General features: G+C 49.4%; 6 protein-coding genes across 6 annotated transcripts; 4 read left to right on the top strand and 2 right to left on the bottom strand.

The window, feature by feature from the left end:
* Nucleotides 1-352: 352 nt before the first annotated feature.
* On the top strand, nt 353-2,839 carry Z518_10235 (uncharacterized protein; the record flags this gene model as incomplete). The annotated part of the gene is made up of 1 exon (XM_013411780.1): nt 353-2,839. One exon carries the CDS (start codon nt 353-355, stop codon nt 2,837-2,839), a length of 2,487 nt encoding a protein of 828 aa, XP_013267234.1.
* Nucleotides 2,840-4,637: 1,798 nt separating this feature from the next.
* On the bottom strand, nt 4,638-6,776 carry Z518_10234 (uncharacterized protein; the record flags this gene model as incomplete). The annotated part of the gene is made up of 4 exons (XM_013411779.1): nt 4,638-5,593; nt 5,640-5,830; nt 5,880-6,288; nt 6,344-6,776. 4 exons carry the CDS (start codon nt 6,774-6,776, stop codon nt 4,638-4,640), a joined length of 1,989 nt encoding a protein of 662 aa, XP_013267233.1.
* A 2,552-nt stretch (nt 6,777-9,328) lies between these two features.
* Z518_10233 (uncharacterized protein) lies at nt 9,329-9,936 on the top strand (the record flags this gene model as incomplete). The annotated part of the gene is made up of 2 exons (XM_013411778.1): nt 9,329-9,381; nt 9,642-9,936. The coding sequence occupies 2 exons, from the start codon at nt 9,329-9,331 to the stop codon at nt 9,934-9,936; spliced, it is 348 nt and encodes a 115-aa protein (XP_013267232.1).
* Nucleotides 9,937-11,007: 1,071 nt separating this feature from the next.
* On the bottom strand, nt 11,008-12,156 carry Z518_10232 (uncharacterized protein; the record flags this gene model as incomplete). The annotated part of the gene is made up of 1 exon (XM_013411777.1): nt 11,008-12,156. The coding sequence occupies one exon, from the start codon at nt 12,154-12,156 to the stop codon at nt 11,008-11,010; it is 1,149 nt and encodes a 382-aa protein (XP_013267231.1).
* A 3,385-nt stretch (nt 12,157-15,541) lies between these two features.
* Z518_10231 (uncharacterized protein) lies at nt 15,542-16,231 on the top strand (the record flags this gene model as incomplete). Its single annotated transcript, XM_013411776.1, has 1 exon — nt 15,542-16,231. The coding sequence occupies one exon, from the start codon at nt 15,542-15,544 to the stop codon at nt 16,229-16,231; it is 690 nt and encodes a 229-aa protein (XP_013267230.1).
* Nucleotides 16,232-18,351: 2,120 nt separating this feature from the next.
* On the top strand, nt 18,352-21,209 carry Z518_10230 (uncharacterized protein; the record flags this gene model as incomplete). The annotated part of the gene is made up of 2 exons (XM_013411775.1): nt 18,352-18,994; nt 19,048-21,209. The coding sequence occupies 2 exons, from the start codon at nt 18,352-18,354 to the stop codon at nt 21,207-21,209; spliced, it is 2,805 nt and encodes a 934-aa protein (XP_013267229.1).
* Between the last annotated feature and the right edge of the window lie 3,529 nt (nt 21,210-24,738).

Below are 24,738 nucleotides of genomic sequence, written 5' to 3'. Positions count from 1 at the left end.
GGTGTTCTTGATAGGTGATATCTTAGGTACTACCTTACTGGTGCACCTTATACGTGCTTTAGGTGGAATGCTAAGAGAAAAGTCCGCATCTCTACATAATCACCTGGCCTACAGTTCGGGGTAGACATTTCCGATACCGATCAGGTGACCGCAGTAATAGCCGAGTGTTTCAGTTCTTATGACTTTTCGAAACAAAGCACCTCTACTCTAAAATACGGTGGGCTTGCAAGACGCCCGGTCTCATAATTATTAGCCATACAACCTAGCTGGGACATATTCAGAACCACCATTACTTCGCAAGTATCCTCTTTCATCCACGCTAACTATCGCCCTTCTTAAGTGGTCTATCAACATGGCCCCCGTGCCACTTGTCGTTATCATCGGGGCTGGTATTGTCGGAACAAGCCTCGCTGATGAGCTTGTCTCGCGCGGTTGGACCAATATCACCGTCATCGAGCAGGGGCCATTGGATATGCCGGGCGGGTCTACGTCACACGCCCCAGGCTTGGTGTTCCAGACTAATCCCTCAAAGACCATGACCCTGTTCGCGCGCTATACCGTGAAGAAGCTATTATCCTTAGAAGAGGATGGCCAGAACTGCTTTAACCAGGTAGGCGGCCTGGAGGTGGCGACCACCTCTGCGCGGCTCGAAGAGCTTAAGCGTAAGCATGGCTGGGCCTCCTCCTGGGGAGTCGAGACGCACCTACTCAGCAGCGAGGAATGTCTTGAGAGGTACCCGTTGTTGAACAAGGACCTAGTGCTCGGCGGCTTACTCATTCCGAGTGATGGACTAGCGTCAGCCGCCCGCGCCGTCCAGCTGCTTATTGCACGTACCCGCAAGGCCGGCGTCCGTTACTTGGGTTCGGCTCGAGTCACCGGCATCGAGCAGGCTAACGACCACGTTACCGGTGTGGTGACACCGGGTGGAATTATTCCTGCCGATATCGTCATCTCTTGCGCCGGCTTCTGGGGCGTCGAAGTGGGAGCTATGGTCGGCCTACCGATACCCCTACTACCACTGGCGCACCAGTACGTTAAGACCACCACCGTGCCGGCTCAGGTGGGTCACAACTCTCTCCCAAACGGAGCGGGCCTCCCGATTCTGCGTTACCAGGATCAAGACCTCTACTATCGTGAGCATGGCAACCAGCACGGCATCGGATACTATGGTCACCGGCCGATACCGGTCGTCGCCTCAACGTTGCCGATAGCTTCCAAGCATGTTGACGAGAGGAACATGCCATCCCGGCTAGGGTTTACCCCAGAAGACTTCAAGCCGGCATGGGACCTCTCCCAAGAGCTCTTGCCCGCCCTGAAGGAGAGCAAAATCGCCGACGGCATTAACGGGATCTTCTCATTCACGCCCGACGGCGGCCCTATCGTCGGGCAATCACCCACTCTGGACGGTTTCTACGTAGCGGAGGCGGTCTGGGTAACACATTCTGCTGGCGTGGCGCGCGCCATGGCCGAAATCTTAACTACAGGTCGATCTGAGATCGACCTAGCCGAATGCGACCTAGGCCGCTTCGAAGAGGTCCAACTCACACCCGCCTACGTTAGCGAGACTGCGCAGCAAAACTTTGTGGAGATCTACGACATCCTGCACCCACTACAGCCGAGGGAGTCCCCGCGCAACCTGCGAGTAAGTCCATTTTACGCTCGGCAGCGTGAGCTCGGCGCTTTTTTCCTCGAAGACGGTGCATGGGAGCGCCCGTACTGGTACGAAGCGAATGCGAAGCTAATTGAGTATCTACCGGCGGAGTGGCAGCCCGTCGAGCGTGACGCCTGGTCCTCCCGTTATTACTCGCCGATCGCTACGGTGGAGGCCTGGAAGACGCGCACAGCGGTCGCCATGTACGATATGACTCCGCTACGTCGGCTAGAGGTGTCTGGCCCCGGGGCTGTTGATCTACTACAGCGGCTAAGCACGGGCGACGTTTCGAAGAAGCCGGGCGCTGTTACATATACACTTCTTCTCGACGACCACGGAGGTATTCGCAGCGATATAACCGTGGCTAGACTCGCTGACGACCTATTTCAAGTGGGTGTAAATGGTCGCGTGGACCTGATCTACTTTACTCGAGAAGCCCGTCGACAATCGCAGCATAACCCCAGCAGATGGGTGCAGATACGCGAAAGTACCGGCGGCACATGCTGTATCGGGCTCTGGGGCCCCCGCGCTCGGGATGTGATCAGCATAGTCAGCCCTGATGACTTTACTAATAAGGGGCTACGCTACTTCCGCGTGAAGAGGGCGAGTATCGCTAGTATCCCGGTAATCGCGATGCGGCTATCCTACGTCGGAGAGCTAGGTTGGGAGATCTACACCAGCGCCGATAATGGTCAGAGGCTGTGGGACGCTCTCTGGCAGGCGGGCCAACGCTACGGAGTGATTGCCGCTGGTCGGACCGCCTTCAACGCCTTGCGGCTGGAAAAGGGATATCGCTCCTGGGGCTCTGATATGACTACCGAGCATGACCCGTACGAGGCCGGCCTTGACTTCACTATTAAGGCAGGTAAGCAGGGGTATGTTGGCCAGATTGCGCTCGAGGGGCGCTCCAAGGAGACTGTAACCCGACGACTGCGCTGCCTCACCGTCGATGACGGTCGCTCGGTGGTGCTGGGTAAGGAGCCGGTGTTCTACAACGGACGAGCAATCGGGTACGTTACAAGCGCCGCGTTCGGTTATACGATCGGTAAGCCTATCGCTTATGCCTGGCTACCCAGTTCAGTGCTCGAAGGTGAAACCGTCGAGATTGAGTACTTCGGGCGGTTGATTCAGGCCTCCGTCACTCCCGAACCGTTGTACGACCCGCCAATGAGCTGCCTACGCGGATGAACATGTATTTGACATTGATTGCCATGTCATGGGGAAAAAAGACATGATCGGGTCTAAGCTGGGCTTGGCTGAACTGAAATCATTAGGTAGTAATGTCGGAACGCTACTTTTGCAGCATGTCTTGCATTCAGATTAACCGCATGGCCGTTTGGTAGAATATGTCGGTCGGAATTCGACGAAGTCCTTCATGATGCTCAGCCAGAAATCTCGACTCGAGAGTCAGGCGAGATAAGCACTGAATGTAAACGTTTTCTGAATTGGGGAGAGGGGCAGTAGTGATGCATTATGCATAAGAATACAGGCTCCTGTGGATAGTCACATAGGTATCAGGAGCAAGATCCGCTTCGGGATCTGTTTCAGACCTCGATTCGATTTCTGTTTCTGCTGTGCCGTGCGTTATCGTATCGGAAGATTGCATAACTTGGTCCAAATTCGTTCCAGCCAAAAATCCGATACTTTTTGTTTTCCCTCGGCGTCTCATTCTTAGCCAGATGTTCAAGGCGATTCAATCTTGGGTTGGGCTCTGGTATCTGTGGTGTTTACAGATCTCTGGCCTAATTTCGGTCAAGATGTCCTCCATCAGCAACCAGATGCTCCTGATTTACCTGCAAGTCGGCGCAAGGAGAGGAGGGAGGTGCGAAAAGTATTGAGAGAGACGCTCCAGTGTTCTCAGTTATTCAAGTCAGCCAAGTGACTAGATGTTGGATAGAGACAAGAGGTTTCCATAGGCGACGAGCCGAGGGTAATGTTATTCTGTACACCACATTTTGTTATTCTGTACACCGCTTTTGATTGGTCCGGATTTTTATTTTTCCGGTTATCTGCGCAGTTCGAAGATACGTGATGTCACAACACCTAAGTCTGCCTATATAGAATGCAGAAATGATGGTTAACGATGGTATCCTCTGCACGGTCGATACCTCGTGCTGACTAAGGTAACAAACCAGCGCCCATAGGCTTGGGAGGACCGCTCATAAGCCGGAGGGGGAAACCGCCCATGAACCGGGGGGAAACCGCCCATAAGCCGGGGGGCAACTGCCCCGCTTATGGGCGGTTCCCACCCAAGCCTATGGGCGCTGGTTTGTTACCTTAGTCAGCACGAGGTATCGACCGTGCAGGGGATCTCTACACAAATCCGGCTGTGTAGGCCACAATAATTTACAAAGTATACAGAGAAGCTCAAAATGCACGGTACTTATCTACCAAGGAAAAGGGAATCAAATGTGTTTATTGCTTCGCAACCACCTATAACGGGGAGAGTTTAACGCGTCACCCCTCCACAGCTACGCCACTTACTAGTGTTTTCTCGCCATCGCCGGGCCAACGGCAACAAGCTCTGTTAGCGCGGTGTACAGAATAACAGGATGAGAGCGTTAAGTGTACAGAATAAGGCGAGAGAGAGGTGGTGGTGTACAGAATAAGGAGAGTTGAGGCATGGTGTACAGAATAAGCAGGTTTTCCGGTGTACAGAATAACAAAAGTTGGTGTACAGAATAATACCCCCCACGAGCCGAAGGGTTTGCCGTCACGTGATATAACGTGATATTACCACGTACCCTGGCTACTACAATAATTTATAATCTGCTACGGTTGTTTCCTCCGCACTGCAGATTACACAGGTCACCGTAGGTTTCAGTACGTTGCGGAGTAATGTCATTGCTCGGTTTGGTATGGATGTGGAGCCGGTGTAAGGGATGCCTAGAGCATTGTGGGTAGAGTATGATAGGATAAGATGAGATATGGAAAAGGTTGAATCACTCAAAGTCCTCTTGGTCAAGAAGGTTGACCTGGCCGGAGCTCAAATAAGGACGAATTGTTCCACGGGCCGGTTGTCGAAAACCGTAGCTGGTATGCTTCCGATGATTCCAAGGCGCTCGAAGGAATTCAGTGACCGCGATGAAAGACCAAGTATCAACACCTCGCACCTCGACTGGCCCACTCCAATCAGCAAGCAATAGCAAGTACTAGTCCAGCCATGGGACGGTGCCGCCTCAGCAGCTGGTAGATGTTGCGTAGCCGGAGTCGTCTCGCCATGTAGAAACCTCCCCAGGTATGGTCTAAGATGCGTATCCGCAGTGATCTTGACCCAATTCACTGAATCTTTATTGTTGCCAATTTCGTAGATGGTCCGCTGTTCAGAGTCGCCGAGCTCTTGACGCATTCTGACTGCAGCTGGTACGAGCTTGCCTTCCACAATGAGCTCTCCGGTTTTGGGGTCTGCCCTGAGAAGTTTCAGATGGTAGACGAAAGGATCAGCATCGTACAAAGCGCCCTTCTGCGCGTGGACCGTTTGGTAGGATATGGGCCCATCAATGCTCGTCCAGCTCCAGGTTGGCGCAAAATCTCCCGGCATCGCCTGTGCGAATTCGTCCTGCTTCTGTGCCGGTTGCCATGCTAGAGTCTCAATGAGACTCTCCTTCCACATCCCATATACAGGCCCCCAATTCGTCCTCTTTGCAATCCGTCGCATCACAGCTTCAATAGCTGGGAGTCGGTCCGAGGCGTAAGTGATATCCCTGGCTGAGAAATCCTCTACGAGCTTAGTCCATGATAAGTGTGCTTTGTCGTCTAATCGCATAGACCATGAATGCCCAACATGAGCTGGATCAGCGCCCTCCCAGAGAGAGCTACAGCGGCATTCAAATTTCAATGCTGCGGGCGTGTAAAAGACGGTCCGCGCCAAGAGTAGACGCTCCTGCCATATCCAGGCTCGCTTTGAGACTTTTCCATAATCTCCACCTTGGTTCTCCCGCCCTACCGGGATTGCACGCCGTCGAAAGTGTGCCTGGAAAGAATGTACTCCACCTAGTTTCAAGTCCACTATATAATGGTCCCACGATTTCTCCATTGGCCTCAGGATACGATCCGTTCTCTGAGCTCGCAGACGCGGCTGCTATGGTTAAAGTAGAGCTCCCATAGATTTCTCCCATTTTTGGAGCTTGTATCTCAAAGTCTCCGCCTGGTCCTTGGATAATACAAAGACGGTCAATCCTGCAAGATCTTAGAGTCAACAACAGAGGATGTTAGGTGTACTCCTTACCAAAGAAAATCAATGCCGTGTCTCCGAGCAATATTCACCACATCTTGGAAGAGAGGTGGTAGATCATTGAATCTCATCTCGTGCTTCCTTGATGCCAGTGTCGAAACGTTCGTCAGATAGATATTCGGGCTCATAGGACCCCAACAATAACTTAGCGTCACGTAGTCGGCCCTCGCATCTTTCTGCTCCACCAGCTGAAGGCCATCTTGAGTTGGAGCTTTGAGCCAAATGACACGATCGGGCAACAACGGCTTGGTTACTCCACTGCTACAAGCCGGATGGTGAGCGATGCAGTGATCCACCTGTCTTTTGATGAAGCTGCGGCAAACATCATCATTCGCATCAGGCCGTCTACCGAACGCAGGTCCAAAGCGATCATTGAGCTGATCCAAAACCAGCGCCACACTTTCTAGTCTTTGTTAGCAAAGGCCAATCATATATCATGACGCAGGGTATCAACATACCACTCACACTCCCGCGGTCAGCCGAAAAGCCGGGTCGATAAATCTCAATCTCAACCGGCGGTTTCTCAGGGTCCGTCAAATCCATCGAGAGATCCATAATCTGTCCAGCCGGCAACACATATCCCGGAGTTTCGTACCTCTCCACAGTAACCGTCTTCCCAAACAACAACCGCACCACTACTGGCAATCCGCTGGCCACAAAGATCCGTAGAAACGACTCGACTTCCCATCCGGGGTACATCTGGTTGAGCACGATGCACAGGATTGTGCAATAGATACAACCAGTCTGGGCGGTCTGAACTATATCTTTCGCTTCTTTGACTTCGATCTCTCCTGCAGCCGTTTGTGGGGGAATGTTGTATTCTTTCTGCGCCCAGGAGTCTTCTGTCAAGCCGTCGGTTGCCTGAGATCCAAGGTGTGGATTGAGGTCCATGCAGTTTGGACACCCAGATATGTCTACTCCAAATCCTGAGTGCGGGGTGTTGTCCGGAAGCGGCTTCATTTCTCTGAACCTTGTTTGATGGACCTTGGTTGGTTTGCACTACTTTTTCCGGGGTGTTGGAGTGCTGCTGAGGGGACCTTGAGCTCGTATGAGTTGATTTACTTTTGTTGTCGAGTTTCCGAAATAGCTTTTTCATCTTGAGATAGAGTCTTTCTGGAAAACAGGCAATGAATGCTGAACCGTTAAAATCGTTGTACCGCAGGTGTCTCCTAGACCTATGTTATTCGCCACGGTCGACCAGAACTCCCGCGGGAGGGGGATAGGGCGGACTCGCATTCCCGTAACTCGTATTCCTACCTTGCTATGATTCGCGAGCTTACGTACGGCTCTGCGGGACGTATCGATTGGACGAACACCTGCTTGTGTATCTATATCTTTCTAGATCGATTTCTTTTCACATAGTTATGTTCTATGCAATGGCCCCCAATCGTCGTGTAGACTTTCTCCGTCTCTTCCCGTCGATCGTCGTGGTGGATTCTTCCACGTTCCGTTTGGGCGAGGGTGAGGGCAGTAAAAAATATGAGGGTTCGTATCGCTTGTGACGTCGACAAGGAAATGTAGCACTGTTAGAGTGCCTCAGGATGGAATCATAATGATACAAAGGCATAGGAGCTAGGCAATGATCTAAATAGCAGCGAGGCAGTCCATAACATCGACTAATCACACTTTGAGAAGCATCAAGGCAACATGCTCTTCGTTGGCGATATAAAGGGTTTCAAGCTTGCTGGCTTGGCATGTTTGTCCTAATGTCAGGGGTTGTCCTATGACAAACACCTGGACTGAATTGTGATTTTATAAAACTTGTCCTATTTCGAAGGGAATCCAAGGAACCATCAGACTATATTTTTGAAGCGCGTACGAAGCGTACAACGCCTCCGAAGTCTTTACGAGCCTTTGGCGTCGCCACATATCGGGACCTTGGCACTTTAGCACGTTTGGGCCCACAGCATCAATTTCCAACGAGTGTCCAAGGGGTCCGCGGAATGTGTCAAACTGGGATGCAAATTGAGATGTATTGAATGCTCTGTCCTTCTGCAACTGGTCCCGCCAGGTTGCTGGTATTTATACAAGCTTGGTTACCACCCAGTGTTGGCAGGACTAGTAGTTCTGTTAGTCCTGAATCCGGAAAATCTATAATCCGACAATTCCCAAATCCTTTGCTCTTATTGGCCGAAATCCCGTAGGGCTCATCGGATCCAGTCTATGGACCATCCGGGGATGGGTAGACTGTGCGTTGTTGTAGGAAGGGTGCAAGTTGCAATATTGCCAAGCCGCACGTGATAATGCCAAGCAATATGTCACGTGACTGTAGCCCAAGGCTGACCAATTAGAGAGCTTCATTTTCGCCTTTAGGACCTAGTAGTTGGGACTAGGACGAATGGGACGTTCGTCCTGCCAACACTGTTGACCCCTTTCTACTCCTATTCTTCCCCTATATCCGGCATAGGGGTGATAACCATTTTCAAGTAGAGGGTACTGCCTATTATTCAACAGAATGTCACCGTCTTGCCCGCCGCAGAGATTATGCTAGTATTCGTAAGAACGAACCGCGGTGGTGAGCATGCTTTGCCTGCAACTGGTGAAGCATTCGCTCGCTGATTGTCGAAGTCCGCGTCTACCGCTTCCACGAGCACACTTTCTCATGAAGGACTTAAAGATCTCTCAACGTCATGGGATGCTGACTTGGCAAGCAGCCGAGACTTTGAGAAGTCCTTTTTCATTCTATATTGTGGCATGAAGCATCGGGGTTGATCATCCACATCCGGATTCAGCGTTTCTCCCTTAACCGAGGAACACCATTTTGGTCAAAACCCCGAAGTCGGGCTTGGCTTGTTGCAAACCCACCTATCATCTGTGTCGATTTTTCAAGGTGGCGTCTTGTCGAGACTAGGATTTCTTGACCCAACACCTTTAAAAAAAAATAAAAATAAAAATAAAACTTCCATGATTGGTGCGCTCATTGTAAATTCTTCACCTCCAAGTGTTACGGGCTAATAACTTTCTATTCTTTTCGGAAGTCGTAGTCGGTCATTGCACAGGAAGTATATCACGTAAGGGGATCCAGGGGTGTCATCATGGCCGTTGTTGTAGCCTTTGCTGTGACGGCTGTTGCGTTGCTTCTCCTTCAAGCACTTCTAAATCTTCGGCCACGTAGGCCAAAGGGACCAAGGAGCTTCCAGGACTCAAAAGGTAAGTCTTACACACGTGGAGAAAGACTACTTACCTCTAACGCACGGATGCTGACCGCCATAGCAAGGTAAACAAATTATCGGTAGTGTCAAAACCTGAAGGGCGACTATTCCTGGAAGACTTTTGAGAGCTGGGCGAAACAGTATGGTCCAATCTATCACTATAAAGCCTTTGGCTAGGTCAACGTGGCGATGTTCATAGAGAAAATTGCAAACGGTCTCCTTTGAGAGCACGGGACTATCTACAGCTCCCGGGAACAATTGACTATAAGTTCAGAATTGTGCAACAATAACATGAAGGCACTGTTTCTTCCGTATGAGTGGTATGTTCCGTCTCCAGCAGGAAGGTGCGAGGCTTTGGCGTCCCCCACCCCCATATTTGATGAGCTAACTCGTAGACTTGGCCCGAACTCAGAGATACGTGGCGTCACTATCGCAAGTTCCCACACCATGTACCTATGCCCAAAGACGCCACATCTTACCAACCACTTCAGCTTCAAGGGTCGGCCCGCCTCGTCTACGATCTGATACTAGGTCCGATGTGATATCAAACCCTCTCCCAACGCTATGCTTCAGGCTTCATCCCTTGATTTACGTATGACGTTAGGATCGAGACTGATGATGAAGAAACTGTTCGAAAGGTGAATGAGAACCAGCTCAACATCGAGAGAATCGCCGCGCCTGGTCAGTATATCGTGGATATCATCCCCGCTCTGAAACATCTACCGTCCTGGCTTGCATCTTTCAAGCGTGAATCCACAGTTCATAACAAGAAGGAGGTCGAGCTCTTCAGCGATCTGGTAGAGGATGTGCGACGAGATCTTCAGGCTGGGAAAGCGGGACCAAGCTTCACGAGGATGTGGTTAGAGAACAGACAGGACTGCAGTATGTCTGACTTGTAGGTATGCTATGTCTTAGGTGGCTTGTGGTCTGCAGGAGCTTCCACCACTGCGTCCGGCGCTATGAGCTGGGTATTATGTATGATCTTATTTCCTGAATGGTTGAAGCGCATCCAGGATGAACTGGATCGGGTGGTGGGCTCAGATTGGCTCCCTACCTTTGAAGATCTTCCACAACCACCCACAGTGTCAGGAAGAGGTCCACAGTCCCTTGGGATCGCCCTAAAAAGACTAAGAATCCTATCATTTCATGACAGAAACTTGGACCTCTTAGCTTATATACTTGTCAGAAACCGGTTCGTGACACACAGTACTGGCGATGACCAAAGAAACGTTGACATTCAGGCCAGTCACGGCAAGAGGTCAGCTTTTCTCGCCTAGCGCCTAAGTGCATCATTGCTACTGACAGCTGTTACAGGCATTGCCCATAAACTCGCCATGGACGACGTCTACGACAAGACTCTTCATTCCCAAGGGGCCCTCATTCACGCTAACGTTTGGTAATTGTCTACAATGTCTACGAAACTTCAGACCACGATAAGTAACACATATCTCTCCATAGGGCTATCCGTCGGAACCTAAAACTCTACCCAGGACCCGAGATATTTAATCCGAATCGATGACTGAAGTCGGGTTATCCAACATATCGTGAGCCTCCAGAGGTATTCCGTCTTCGGTTTTAGAAGACGCCCATGCCCTGGTGCGAACATCGATGAGCGGAGTCTGCACATCATCGTCGCACGTACAAGGTGGGCTTGCAATATCACGAAAGCCATGGACCCCGAGGCCGGAAAGGAGATTACTCTACCTCCTATGACCGTAAGTCATCGAGCGGAGTTCCTCTCCATCAAACAGAGAAGCTTCAGCTAACAACATATGCTCTTTTCACAGACGTAAACGTTTCAACATCGAACCGCACAGAGCGAACACACGGTAAATCGAGCGAGTTGGATTCATCGAGCCTATCAATCACCAACTGACTCCTTGGGTTTAGATTCCCAAAGCTCTACTTTTGGAACAGGTTTCATTTCCGACACGCCTCCCTCTTCAGCTTGAACTTCCGTCTTGTCAGCTTCATCGCGACTGGACTGGACAGCGAGGTAAGATGATAGCGTATTTTTTGAACCCGCCGTGCTTTTCTGCCCATTCTTTGCCATCTTCGACTAGCTCCAAGGGAAATGTGGCGACTTGTGCACCTACTGACTTCCCAATTTTCAATGTACCTTGATGTAACATACTCAAAACACGTTCAATTATTTCTCGGCTTGCAGTCCATCTTACGATGAACGAGCGATTAAGATGAATAGACTCGGCATATGGTACTCGAACCTCGCCATACGCAGCTCCGCTCAAGATAACTCTCCCATGATTTTTCAAAACTTTCAGAGAAGTCGAAAGGTAAGGAGATGTCTCGAGCCACCCTGGGGTCCAGTCGTTGTAGATATCGCACCCGAGTTGACCTGGTGTAAGTTTACAGATAGCAGCTGCATCCGCCTCCTTATCTCCCGTCATAACGAGCGTCTGAAGGTTATCTGGATTGTCAAGAAGTTCTTTTAATTCATTCTGTGTATCTTGCCGACGACCCAGAGCAATAACACTCGCACCTGCTAGAAGAGCTAATTGGACCGCAACACTACCGAATGAACCAGTTGCTGGGCCCATTACGAGAACATCACCTGTTTTGACTTGTGCCACTTCGATGATAGCGCCTGCAGCAATAATATAAAGTGGAAGACATGTGAGTTCGGGCAACGTGTAGCCAAGTTGTTTCAGGTGATCCGTATCAAGGAGATTGCAACTCTCAAGCGGCACCTTCTGGTACCTTTGGAAAGAACCGTCCCGCCATTCTCCCTGCATCAATTTTCGACCTCGATCGCCTTCCCCTCCAAGGTGACCTTGCACAATTTGTACTGAAGGGTCATCACGCCCATGAATCGTGCTCTCACACCAAACAATGTCTCCAAGCTTGATCAAAACAGCGTCAGGGCCATCCATAATTACCCTTCCCACACAATTGGCATTTGGAATAAGAGGTAGCATAAGATTTGTTGGTTTGACCTCTCCCCTGTGGATTCGACCTAGGTATGGCACGACCCGCGTAGCCAGGATTTGAACGACAGCGCTGCCGCTTGTTGCCTTTGGTATGGGCAAATCGACTATCTCCAGGGGAGTATTGAAAGCGGAGAGCCATGCACCGCGATTGGTCGGTTCTTGGTCCACCATGATATCGGCCTAACAATTCGCTCTTAATCGTGCCCCCTTTTTTTTTTTTTTTTTTTTTGTTTGAGGGGGAGAGGGGAATGATTTTTTGTCTAATTGATCTAAACATTCATCTGGGAAATCTTGTTGTACATGTGCACTTTTGCGGAGTAAGTAATCCGGCCCCACAAACTGTTGGTAGACCTGATTCGGAATCGGAACGGAAGACTTCCGACATTCCTTTATGAAGTCTGTGCGTGGCCCCGTGTTACAGTATTGAGGAGCCGAAAACAGCTACTCTAAGAGTGGGGTTCCCCGAATTCTCCCCGCGATAATCTTTGCGGTTGTGGCTAGGCTGACACTTCATCGTCAGACTCTGCCTCAACAACTCGCTCACACTCTGTCCCGCATAACGCCTGTTGGCCAATCATTTGAGGCAGTTGGCTCGGCAATGTCGCAACTTGCACATGTCAAAACTTCTTGGGCAACTTGAATTGAAGGAGTGCTCTGGCTCTCCTAGCGAGAGTAGGATGGAGCCCATATATATATCTATCTACACAGTGTACGTTAACGATGTTGCCTATTCATGGTGATATAGCCTAGTGAGCGAGTGTCGCAAAACGAGTTAGTCTGCTGCGAACGATGGGTTACTAATTATTCAACAGCACACTTCCTACTTATTTAGACTTGCTCTCTTATTAGATAGAACAACAATGTATTCCTTCATATCTCTTTTCTATACTCCACAGTCTATCATATACAGAATCGATGCACGCTCCCGCACCTACATTTTCGCATCTTGCGTTGTGTCAATATCCATGGCTTCCAATCCGAAACGCAGTACTCGAATTTTTGGAGGGTGGTTCCTTTTACACCAATGGCAGGCACTATTCGCTTCATTCATGGAAATACACCCAACCTCAGGCAAGACCCGGGACTACGGGCCAGCCTGAAGGTATCCAGAGCGGGCATGATCTTCTACCAATGCAGGGCGGATCTCCTTGGGAAGTCTACGAGCCAAGGTATGATCTAGAGTTTGGTTCAGTGGTTAAAGTGGCCGGAATGAAGCTGAAAACTAAGGATGTCTTCGTGATGAGAAGTATTTCGGGTCGCTCATGCTAGATAATATCTGGAAACTATGTCAGAAATCTACTCAACAAACATATCCAGAACCTCTCTCAGCCCCGTTCGTGGCCACATGATCCAACGGAATCCGCTATAAGCGATCCTCTATCTTGGGATCCATCAGCAGCATAAACTTCCCAGCGTCAAACGCTTCTTCAGAATGCTTCTCTGAAAAATGACACATCTATACAATTTAGGATTGCGAGGTACAACTTTTGATCCCTCGGCGATGGTATGCAAAAATATTCGGCGACGTTCGCGTGAACCTTGAGGTAGAGTTATAAGGTCTTGTTGAACGGGGGAACAGTAGCCAGGGCTTCTCTACTGGGGAAAAGGGGAGCGCTGAAATGGGAGCAAGATATTGGCAGCTTTGAGACGGTTACAGTTTTTCAGTGTGTGTAATGGTAAATCTGATGTATTCCAATCAGCATTGGCTAGATCCATCAGTGCTGTGTTTCCTTGATGGTCAATTGTGGAAGCATCCAGATCAGAAGCCAAGAAATATTTGATAATGGAGACTTTGTCTTTGTAACTGAAATTGCTTGACATTGCGATACTCCCCCGGGGGCCGACCCAGCCGATGTATGGAGAAGAGATCTCCATTCGGAGATGGTGAATTCGTAGATCGGCTCCGACATCAAAGAGCACAGAAATCTTCTTCGAGTCCCCTCGAAAAGCGTACTGAGATACAGCGCTGCCTCCCAGTGTTATCCTGGGCGTTGATGTCGATTCGGCCTTCTTTCAGCAGTCTCATCGTTGTCGGACTTTTCCATGAAAGAATTGCGTTCATGTAGCACACAGCTCATGCAATATTCCTTTGCCTTGAGAATTCTTTGTATTTGGATTATCTCTATTCTCGAGGCTATCGATTCTATCAGTGCTTTGAGTATGATCCGAATAAAGCTGACTGACTGATATATGGAGTAGAATTTTACCATCCTTCCGCTGAGCATTTGGGTCCACCCCGCCCCCCACTTTCATCAAGGGTTCGGATATTACAAGGCACCGTCATATGGAGCGGCTAGTTCCGCACATTATCACATGAATAAAAGTCTGCTTCATATTGAAGCAATAGATGAGTCGTTTTAGAATACCCAAAACCCCACGGAGGCATTATGGAGAAGCGTCTTGCCCGTCGAATCACGAACGCTAACATCAATTCCTGTCTTAAGCAATTCCACCGTGATTTACGCCATGTCTGTCCGCATGGGGTTATCCAGATGTGTAGAAGATATCTCTCCGATTATGGGACTTTGTTCCAGCAGCACTTGGGCCTGAAACGGAGATTGTAATTAGCGCCATAACCCAAGAGAACCTCACGACTCTTAGCCTTGTAAAGAGGCGTATGCCCATGCTTGTCCTGACTATCAACATGTATTCATCCCTTATCCAGAAATCGTAGCGATCTCCGCACGGCCATATGCCGCCGCCCAATGTAGTGGAGTCATCAAATTCTTGAGTTTTACCATTCTGGTTAGCTAAACGGAGAGGGCGCTTTCTTTTCTTTTCCTTTTTTTATTTTTCCCATGAGCAACAACATGAGTAGGATGGTTATAGTCCGTAGTCACGCTACTGGGTCATCCCCTTGCGTCGAGAAGTAATTATACTGTCGAATCACGTCCACAATTGGGTGGCTACATAATCCAAAGAAACAAGCCGCAGCCTGCAATGAGCATTAGAGTTAGAATATTTTCACCAAAAATTCAATTGTGGCTGTACATGCGACCCAGAGATTCATGATGCAATTGTAGGCGAGTGATCTTCCATGGTGCGAAGTTCTTTACCCTTTTTGATATAAACTATGACATCATAGTTTCAGGTTGCTGGCCAGAGGTCCTCGAGGGACTTGTTCAGTAGAATTTCCTATTGTGGAGTCAGCCCCGAAGTCGTTTATCGCAATTTTAATAGCAGATACTTAGCCACGGATTACTAGTTTTGTGGAGCGCGCGGGCGTGCCGAATACCATTCCAAACCACCCCTGCAGTGAAATGGAAGGCCTAAAATTAGCCAAGAAACTAAAGTTTATTTCCCTATCGCCATTGGTGGAGCGCGGCATATGACCTAAACAGGTTAGCCCGTCGGCCACTGACGACGTGCACTGCCATATCACATTGTCGAAAAGTCCAACGGATTTGGTCCCAAAGAGCGTGCAGGTAGTTTCCGACAAAGTATATGAGGGGCAGGCAACCCGGGGCAGTATCTTGAACTGTCGATCAATCCACCTCACAATCTTCAAGTATATACCTTAGGCCGAATCACGCACATTATCACCGTTCAACCTGACATGGAATACTCTCACGACATCCCTCAGGAGAAGTTAGGCACATCATCCTCAACAGCGACCTTGAAAGTCGACTTCCGCTGGACAAAGTTAAAAGCACACATCACAACCGTCGAGGCTGACATTCACGATCCATCCACCGTACCTGTCTACACCCTAAGCTTCCAAACGCTGAAATCTCCTCACCTCATTTTCCATCCTGGCAACGACACCACCTCCGTCATCGGCACAGGTACTATCCACGCAATCTCCATCAACCCGGACTACGAGCTTCATGGGAAACCGGGCACTATCAAGGCGTTGCGGCGCTTCCATACAGTTTATGAGCACATCTCGTCCGTCCTGCGTAACCCCGGCGGCGCACCCATGCCCATGACGTGGACTAGCGACACCAACTTTAAAACCTGGGACTTCGTCTGCGTGGATGACCAACAGAACCCCGTGGCGAAGTTCAGTACCAACATATGGATGGTGAAGAAAGTCGGGAACATCGAGTTCATGGACAAGAATATCAGTGATGAGTTGCGCGATGAAATTGTTGTCACGGGGCTGACGCTATACTACTGCATGGCCACCCGGGTGAACAACATCTTCAACTTGTTCGGTGCAGTTTTCTCGAGACCGGGACGGCATTCAGAAGAAGAAGTGGAAAAGAGAGATGATAAGAGGGGTAGTGAGGTTGTGGGTAGCTGAGACATGAGTAGTTAGATAATTCCCGTTTTGGTTGGGAGGGCGCTGATTAGCAGTGGTGTTATATATTGTTTCGCTCCCTGCTTTAGCTGGGAGGGCAAATCGCTTCGAATTTCAGGGTTGCGGTGCTGAAGGTGAGATATGAACTGATGGTCTAAGTTTCTGGACAATTATACTCCCATTTGGCATCCCATAGATTCACCTTTTGAAACCGAATCATCCGGGGGGCCCATATTGACACGAGGCTGTTTGCAATGGCCTCCCCACAAGTCGCTGGAGATGTCGCTTCCCGAACCTTTGCTCGGTAAGCGTCACAGAGAGTTTTCCTGATCAGCCTACCTTTATGATTGTACGCCTGCTGCTAAGTCTTCCCAATCATCCTGGCTTCTCGTTCGTTGGTATCGTCTTCAACTGCCGCGTTTTCTTCAGTGCCTCCTTGCACTCTCAGGTCAACCCCGGGCGAGATCTGTCCTCCCCATAGTATCAGCAAGCGGACATCAACAATCACCGGCTGGAGCATTACGTTTACCCATCTAGGGCACCTAGAAAGCTAGGCCGGACAACCCTCTTACACACCTATGATCAAACATTAGGGAGGCCCCTCAATTCTATCGGTTTGACTGAAACCTAGTACGTCCATTCGGTTTCGTCCTTGATAGGTCAACCACGATTTGGTGTCAATTTGGAGGGGAAATTCTGCGGAACAAAATAAATATGCCCGAATTTCCATGTGGTTGTAGCGGCGGGAAGAGAATGTATGAACTAACTAAAACTATCTGCTGGGGGTGGCCGCTTTACTTATATATACTCCGTAAACGAATGTAGCTTAGCGTGAGCCAGAATCCTTGGCAGAAATCCACATCCATTGGAATCACGTGATTTTAACTTAATACGTGGGACGCCAAGACAATCGTGTTGGCCAATAACGTGGGGTTATGGCTTGGCGTGAGTTCTCGTTACATGGATCGGATCCCATTAAATACCGCCATTGGATCCAATCCGTGGACCATGTGGCCGAGTGGGACCGGGAACGGTGGTCTCGTTTTTTCAGCCTGATCGGATCCAGTCCATGGCCCATCCGGAGACGAGTCGCAAAAATGTCCCGTTCATCTGCTCTTCAGCTCGGAGCTCCTTCTCCGGTAGAGATACCAATCTGTCATTGTCAAACAATCAGTGGATGTACATTGATTGTTGTTAAGTACTCTGGAATTGAAAGGATGCTCTGACCGGACCCGATCAGAGAATAGAGCCCATCTACATAGCTATCCGAACAGTGTCCATCAGCATTTGTTGCCTGTGCTTGGCCGGTGTTGTAGACTAGTCGACAACAGCCTCATGGAATTTACGAGACCAAGGATCCAAGTACAGATGTATCCAACATTACACATGACGAATCGACGACGCTTACGTGCCAGCCTCGATATCTAGATGGTCTATGGATCGGATCCTATGAAATACCACTGCCATCGGATCCAATACGTGGACCATGTGGCCGAGCGGGGAACGTGGAGAGCGGTATGGCGCATCCTGCTACCTCAGCATAGCCTCTATACGATATTGGTGCTATGCTAGTGCTCCTAGGCGACACATTAGAGGATTTTAGTTTTTCCCGGAAGAGCAGGTTCATATACAATCGACGTACATCAACATATTCTCGAAACTCTAACAATACCTTCGTAGTCTCGACAGCAAAACGAATAAATGAGAAAAATTCTTGATATTCCACTTTCAAGGCTACATCCCAGGGTCTCCCCTCCCAAAGAGGTAGCTGAAATCGATATAATGCGCCATGCAGACATTGTATGGATCGACTACGACGGCGGGGGAGTGGGTTCTGAAGCTGTAGGGGGAGAATTTGGTTGACTTTTTCTGCGATGCTGCCTATTTTTAGCTTGGCGTGTCACGTTTGCCGTGTGACTCCTACGGTGTTTACTTAAGGCAACTCACATCGTCAACCGTACTCTCTGAACAGAACTAATCACGGACTGAACAGTCCATCAGAATTAATTAACCATCTTCTCATCGCCTAATCCATCACCTCTACTACCGCCGTTACTTGCCGCTTCTACTCTCCACCTTTCGCCATCTTCTCGCCACGCTCGGCCATTCTAAGTAACATCACTATGAGTACCCCTTCAGAACCGGACACGGAGCACACCGGTTCAGGCTCTCAAGCCGCTCAGGAAAAGTCTACTACTATGGAAAAGGAGCTAAAAGATATGAGTACGGGGGAGCAGCTCGAGTGGCTGGACAAAAGATATCTAGAAGACTGCGAAAAGCTGCTCTCGAGTCCGGCCAAGGACGGGACAGTTAGTGCAGACACCAACAATCCCGCCTTCTATACAGGCTGCCTCTCTCAGATAACTGCAATCCTTCGTGCCCTGCAAAAAGATTGGAACAGTGCGTATTTCCCGCACTCTCTGATTGCGTTACGAGACCTCATTCGGCGATACCAGCTACTCGATGTGAGCCAGTATTACGCAAAAACCTTGGTGTTCGTCCAGAGCAGCGGCATGGGTAAGTCAAGGTTAGCGGATGTTTTCGGCCAGTACTGTCCGATGATCAACTTCATTCTTCGTGAGTCTGGAACTTCCGGCTTTCCACCTCCTGATGGAGAGATACTATCATTTCTACGCGACAGGCCGCCGGCCAACCTCGGGCGCATCAGCTGGCAGGGAACATCTAGTGATTTTCCGGAGAGGAGAGTAACCGTTGCGTGGAACTACACTCTCGCTACAGCATTGCTTCAGGCCAGTTTCGAGACATGTAAGTTGCCGATGCTCTTTTTGCCGAAACTCTCACTAATTCAATCTTGTCAGTTCATGCCTGGGTAGAGAGCCAGGCCTTTACCACAATGACTCTTGAAGAGCTTGCAGGTAGCAGGCATGCAGAGATGGCCACACTTGAACCAAGTATCTTTGCTGAAAACGCCGAGAGCCAACGGTCCGAAATGCGTGTCAAGTTCTGCAATTCGGTAGCGAAGAGAGCTCGGGTGATCGCTCAAGAGTTAATTTCCAGCCGGGATTGGATGGAGAAGTTCGATGATGACAGACCGTCCAAGATTCACCGTCGACTCGAAATGACACACAGTGAAGATCATCCCAATCCCCTAAACGGTCTTCTTAATGTTGCCGAAAACCTGATGAAAATTCTCCAACAGTGTCGAGGTACCAGCAGCACGGACCCACTCTTGGTGATCGTCTTCGACGAGGCGTCAAGTATGATGAGAAAGTATCGTGCCGACGAGCCAAATATCGAACTCTATGTGGCGCTCAATCGAGTCATCAGTTATCTGAAGAAGTTTCGTGTGTGGTCTATCTTCCTCTCAACAGAATCTCTCATCAGACACATTGTACCGCCGAGCAATACCAGCGACTACGTTCAGGACCCCTCCACTTATACTGATCTGATGCGCTTTCCCCCGTTTGTGAGTCTCCAGCTCGACGTCGAGGACAGACGAAGGATGCAGAATCCAATGCTAAAGAAAGAGGAACTCCTTAAGCCGTTAAAGACATTTGCGAACCTAGAGCATATGGCCCTATTCGGTAGGCCTCTCTGGTACATATATACACATGCGGAACGGGGTAGTATGATCGAAGTGGCTAAATTGAAGCTCATTGCTGGCCGGCAGCGGGGATATTACGATCCTAACGACCCGGACCACGTATTTGCTGCACTGTCCTTTCGCCTCTCTTTGGATGTCTGCCTACAGAATCCCGCCACCGTCTCCCTCAACGAGACAGCTGTGAGTTGTTTCATGAGAGTGGTCATATCTATGGATCACGAGACCGGAGTGATGGACACAACGACGCCATCAGAGCCAGTATTGGCCAGGGCAGCCATGGAGCATCTCTGCCGCCGGGGCAACTGGCCGTATAGCATTCTCACGCTCTGTAAGAAGCTCCTTGAGAAAGGATTGATAGAAAAGGGGCGCAAAGGAGAACTCTATGCTCGGTTAGTGTTGATTCTGGCGCACGACTGCGTTCGGTGCGTTCCACCAGATCCCGCTTCACAATTGGCACCAACCTTCACGGTGTCCGACTTTCTCATGGCATTGTATGCTAGAGATCATCACGATTCAATTCGAAAGATACCGAAGCGGACACGCGAAGCCAGAATGAACTTCATTCATTTTGTACCAGCTTATACACGACTTTCCCCCGAAGTCATTCCTGCAGTATGTCACGACCTGTTACGTCGAAGCGCGGCGATGCAGCTGTCTTGGGACCAGCAAATATACGATCTGCTGATTCCTGTGTACTATGGCACCGAGGACGAGAAGTTCGACCCGTCGAACTGCGGAGTTATCGTAGTACAGGTGAAGAACCAGAATAATGCCACAACACCTCGAGAGATATTCAGAGAGGACTTCATTAATGTCAGTCCGGAAACGTCGAACCCGGTTAAATTAGAGGCAAGAATTTCTGAGCGCAAGCCGACGAAATTTCTGTTCAATCAGATGGCAAACCCTATTCTGTTCCTCCTCTTCGATCTAGGCGTGGTTGGAGGCAGCCAGGCTGACGGTCCACCTGTTCAAGTAATGCACAGCGAAAGTGGACAACAACCAGATTTGTGGGCGATCCATTCGCGAGGACATGATCACACTATCTTTGGCTGCTTACAGCATATGGATTCTGGAATCTGGAGCGAGCGACTCTTTAATTCAGTACGAACAGCCAACACTCTGGCTGACCGACTCTCTCTGAGAAATAGAACCTTCTATCAGCCTTGGCGAAGCTTTAGATATGAGGGATTTGAGCAAGAAATGGAAGCGAGTGCGGAAGGGACCGAGAGGGGTGTGCAAGAACAGGGTGTGGATAACGCTGGAAAAGAAGGCGAAGTGGTTAATATCGAAGCGCAGGAAGAGGAAGCAAGCAATACCCGATCGAAGAGAAAGGAGGTGGAAAGTCCCAAGGATAACTGGTTCGGCAAAAGAGCCCGCAACTTTGCCAAAAATCATCTCTGTTTCGGAGACGCTTAGAGGAAGAAGGCTGAGTCGCACTCAAGGTTTGAATTGCTATTTGCCTCTAGCTAGCTAGAAAGGGTCGGTGATTGGAGCAGGTGCGAGAATTTTCTCGTACAATATAGGTCTTCAGCAAGATCTTGATGCTTTCCTAATATCGCCGGTGGATAATTTTACTCATGTTCGTGATTCTCTCATATTTCTAGCGAGCAAATCTGTTCAATGGACACCTTTCAGTTCAACGAGCAAATCTGCTCCGTGAACACTTTCCGCGTTAGCCCAGTGCGCAAAGCTACTTCATGAATACTTCGCACATAGTTCAGCGCGCATCGGTGAAGAGCGAACTATAGCAAATCCGTCAGCATCGGCCAACTCTGCCGGGATGAGGTGGGGCATGGAAAGCCACGGGATAAGATCAGAGCAACTTCGTGCTGACATTCATGCTGATATTTATACTGATATTCACACTGGCATTCATGCTGCTGTCCACGCTGCTGTTCATAATCCTTCTCACGCTGCCACCCATACGATACCCCACCGCCGCCCAGACCCAACCGAGGATATGGCCCGGCGTGATGTGGCCAACCGCTTCGCCCGAAAATCCGCCACGTGAGACCCTACTGAGCCGAAAGATGACGACGAAGAAGCTGCTCACTCAAGATCCGTTCGGGACACCTGAAATCCGTCATAGTGTAAGGTGCAGTTGGGACACTTCCGTAATGGAAAGCTGCGACAGGGCCACCACGAGGCGATGAGTTAAACGGGTGCAACTTGAGATGTATTGAATTCTCTGGCTTTTCCAATGAATGCAGGATAGAACCCATCTATATATCTATCTATGCGGTGTACGTCAACGCTATTGCCTGTCAATGGTAATACAGCCTAGTGGGCAGGTGTTGCAGAATGAGCTGGCTTGTCACGAACGATAGGTCACCAACTGTTCAACTATCAAACTGTGTGCAACTCGAGATGTATTGAATTCAGGCTTCGAGACGAGCCGAGACGAGCCGAGACGAGCCGAGACGAGCCGAGACTGAGCGAGACTAGTCGAGCTTGGGCTAAACCCTAGCACGTCTCGTCTCGTCCCTCTTGGGTTCATGGACCGGATTAACAATTTTCCGGGGCCTTCGCCATCGGATCCAGTCTGTGGACCATGTGTCCCTCGCCCCCTGTCACGGGACCACGCGCCAAGGATTACGTATTCAGGGTTCTTCAGCAATTTCTGCGTAGCATTCAATCTTGATTCTCTTCGTGCTACGTCTTGTACCTAGAACTCGATGCTAGCTAGAATATATTGGTTGTATCCTTGACCCTGAACCCTCACACCCCCCCGGAGCCCATTGGATCCAGTCTACGGACCACCTAAAATAACTCTACTAATCACACTTGACATGATGCACGCATTGGATCCGATGAAATCCCCCGTCGCCCATCGGATCCAGTCTATGGACCACCCAAACAAGCTCGATTGATCACCCTTTGTAGGACCGAGAGAGGATTGATTGATTGAATCTATCTGAACGAGGCGCAAGCTGCGGTGCACGTAACTAGACTAGTCCCAATATGGTCTGCTAATAAAATCAACTAGATTAACTACTGCTAACAAATAATATTTACATCCACCTAGGAGTGATTTTAGGCAACAAGCAACGATAGACAGTAGCAGAGTGTAACCACTGTTGTGACGCCCGCTGTGATATGAAACCTTGACTTACAAATCAATCATGGAAGCATTCCGGTGCTTGATAATCAGATATCTCGAGGAAGTCTACAAGAAAGAAGAGAATAAAAAGGCTCCAAGGAGCGATCTAGCTACGCAGCTTGCATTGAGTTATAGAGAATAAATCAGAGAGTACAAAACTCAATGGGGACAATGAGTTGCAGCAATATAGGCGGCGTATGTAAACAAGCGAGACCGTGGCTCGCCAAGGTCTTGCTCGCTCGTCTCGGTCTCGTCTCAACCAAGACGAGGCGAGACGAGCGCCACCAAGACCAAGCGAGCGCTCAGTCTTGCCAAAATCGTCTCGGCTCGTTGAGAACCCTGTATTGAATGCTCTGGGCTCTTCAAATGAGTGTGGGATAGAGCCCATCTATCTATCTACGAGGTGTATGCTGGCGCTGTTGCCTGTCAATGGTGTTGCACGCCAGGAGGGGAATGTTACAAAACGAGTAGGTTTGCCATGAACGATAGGTTATCGTTTGTTCAACATCGACACCTTGTTCGACAGGTGGTTTGTTCTAGTCGCCAGCGCATTGCTCTAAGTAAGCTTCGTGCCTCTTATCTTTGTTGCTCGTAGTCACTTTCTTTCCAAGGTTCAAACCATCCTCGCCACAGGTTCCTCGGACTTCTTCTTGTATTTGACCTTGAATTATAATTACCTGTTGGACAGGGGGGTAATAATGTATAGGCTCACCATTGAAACACTGGTGGGAGGTTTCCATAGATGACGACGTTACTGGCGGTTACTCCGCGCGACGATGAAGTATTCGCATGTCTATAAAGAGACCCTTAGTAGCACAAGAAGTTTGACATTACTCAAAGATCTATCTGGAGATGGGACCGTAATGGTAACTTATCAGCTACTGGGTGTGAGCAAGTAGAGGCGAAGAGGCAGGGAGGCGTCTCTTGACATCGCTGGTTAATGGGTCCTTGATGCCTTTCTCTGCATAACTGCATAGCGGCCAGCTAATATTCCAGGAAGAGATCGAAGCACCAGAGCACCAAACTCGGCACCACCAAATTCAGCTCGAAAGTATATAGTCTGACGGTCACCCGGATCCCTTCGAAATAGAGGAAGTCCTCCGTAAAATCACACTCCTGTAATTCTACAGATAACTGTCGAACTGGGGAACAAACTTAAGATGTATTGAATGCTATGTCTACCTCACAACCGGTCGTGCCAGGTTGCCGGTATATATATACACGTTGGGTTGACCCCTTTTCTTCTCCTATTCCTACCCCTAAATCCTGCATAGGGTGATAACCCCTTTTCCTAATAAAGGGGCATTTGTTACTCTCCAACAGTTCAGTGAGATCTTGTTCCACAGGTGGTGTACAGGATAACATCTGCCATCCGAACGCGGCATCGCTAGACGCACAAGATTCCTGGCTGTGACAATTCACGGTAGATCCGTGGCCAAGAAGTCTTCCCTATCGGCCGCCGCCGCTCACAATCGAGTTCCCGATCCAGGGCACTCGGGGTGTGCAAATCACCGAAAAGTCAGGACAACATTCAGGAAAAGTTAATGGGAGACATCATTCTAAAGAGCGGTCTTAGATTTTCGGTCGGCAATACTCGTAGGTAAGCGCCTGCCGCTGGCGTCTGAAGACGTCATAACAATATGATTTAGCATTGTGAGATCACGGAGAAATACTGATCGGACATCAGAAGCCAACGAAGCAAGTGGAGTCATTTTTCGCATACGAAATTTAGCAGTATAAGAGAGTTGGGTAGTACGAGGCTACGGGCGATGAAACGGTTGTAGAAAACATTGCTTTGAATGCTGGCTGACAGCTGAGTATAAATATTGTTCATTCAACGTTACG

The sequence above is a fragment of the Rhinocladiella mackenziei genome, assembly GCF_000835555.1.
Source record: "Rhinocladiella mackenziei CBS 650.93 unplaced genomic scaffold supercont1.9, whole genome shotgun sequence".
NCBI classification, from domain to species: domain Eukaryota; kingdom Fungi; phylum Ascomycota; class Eurotiomycetes; order Chaetothyriales; family Herpotrichiellaceae; genus Rhinocladiella; species Rhinocladiella mackenziei.
Note: the sequence above shows the minus strand (reverse complement) of the source record. Positions and strands in the feature narration are given on the sequence as shown.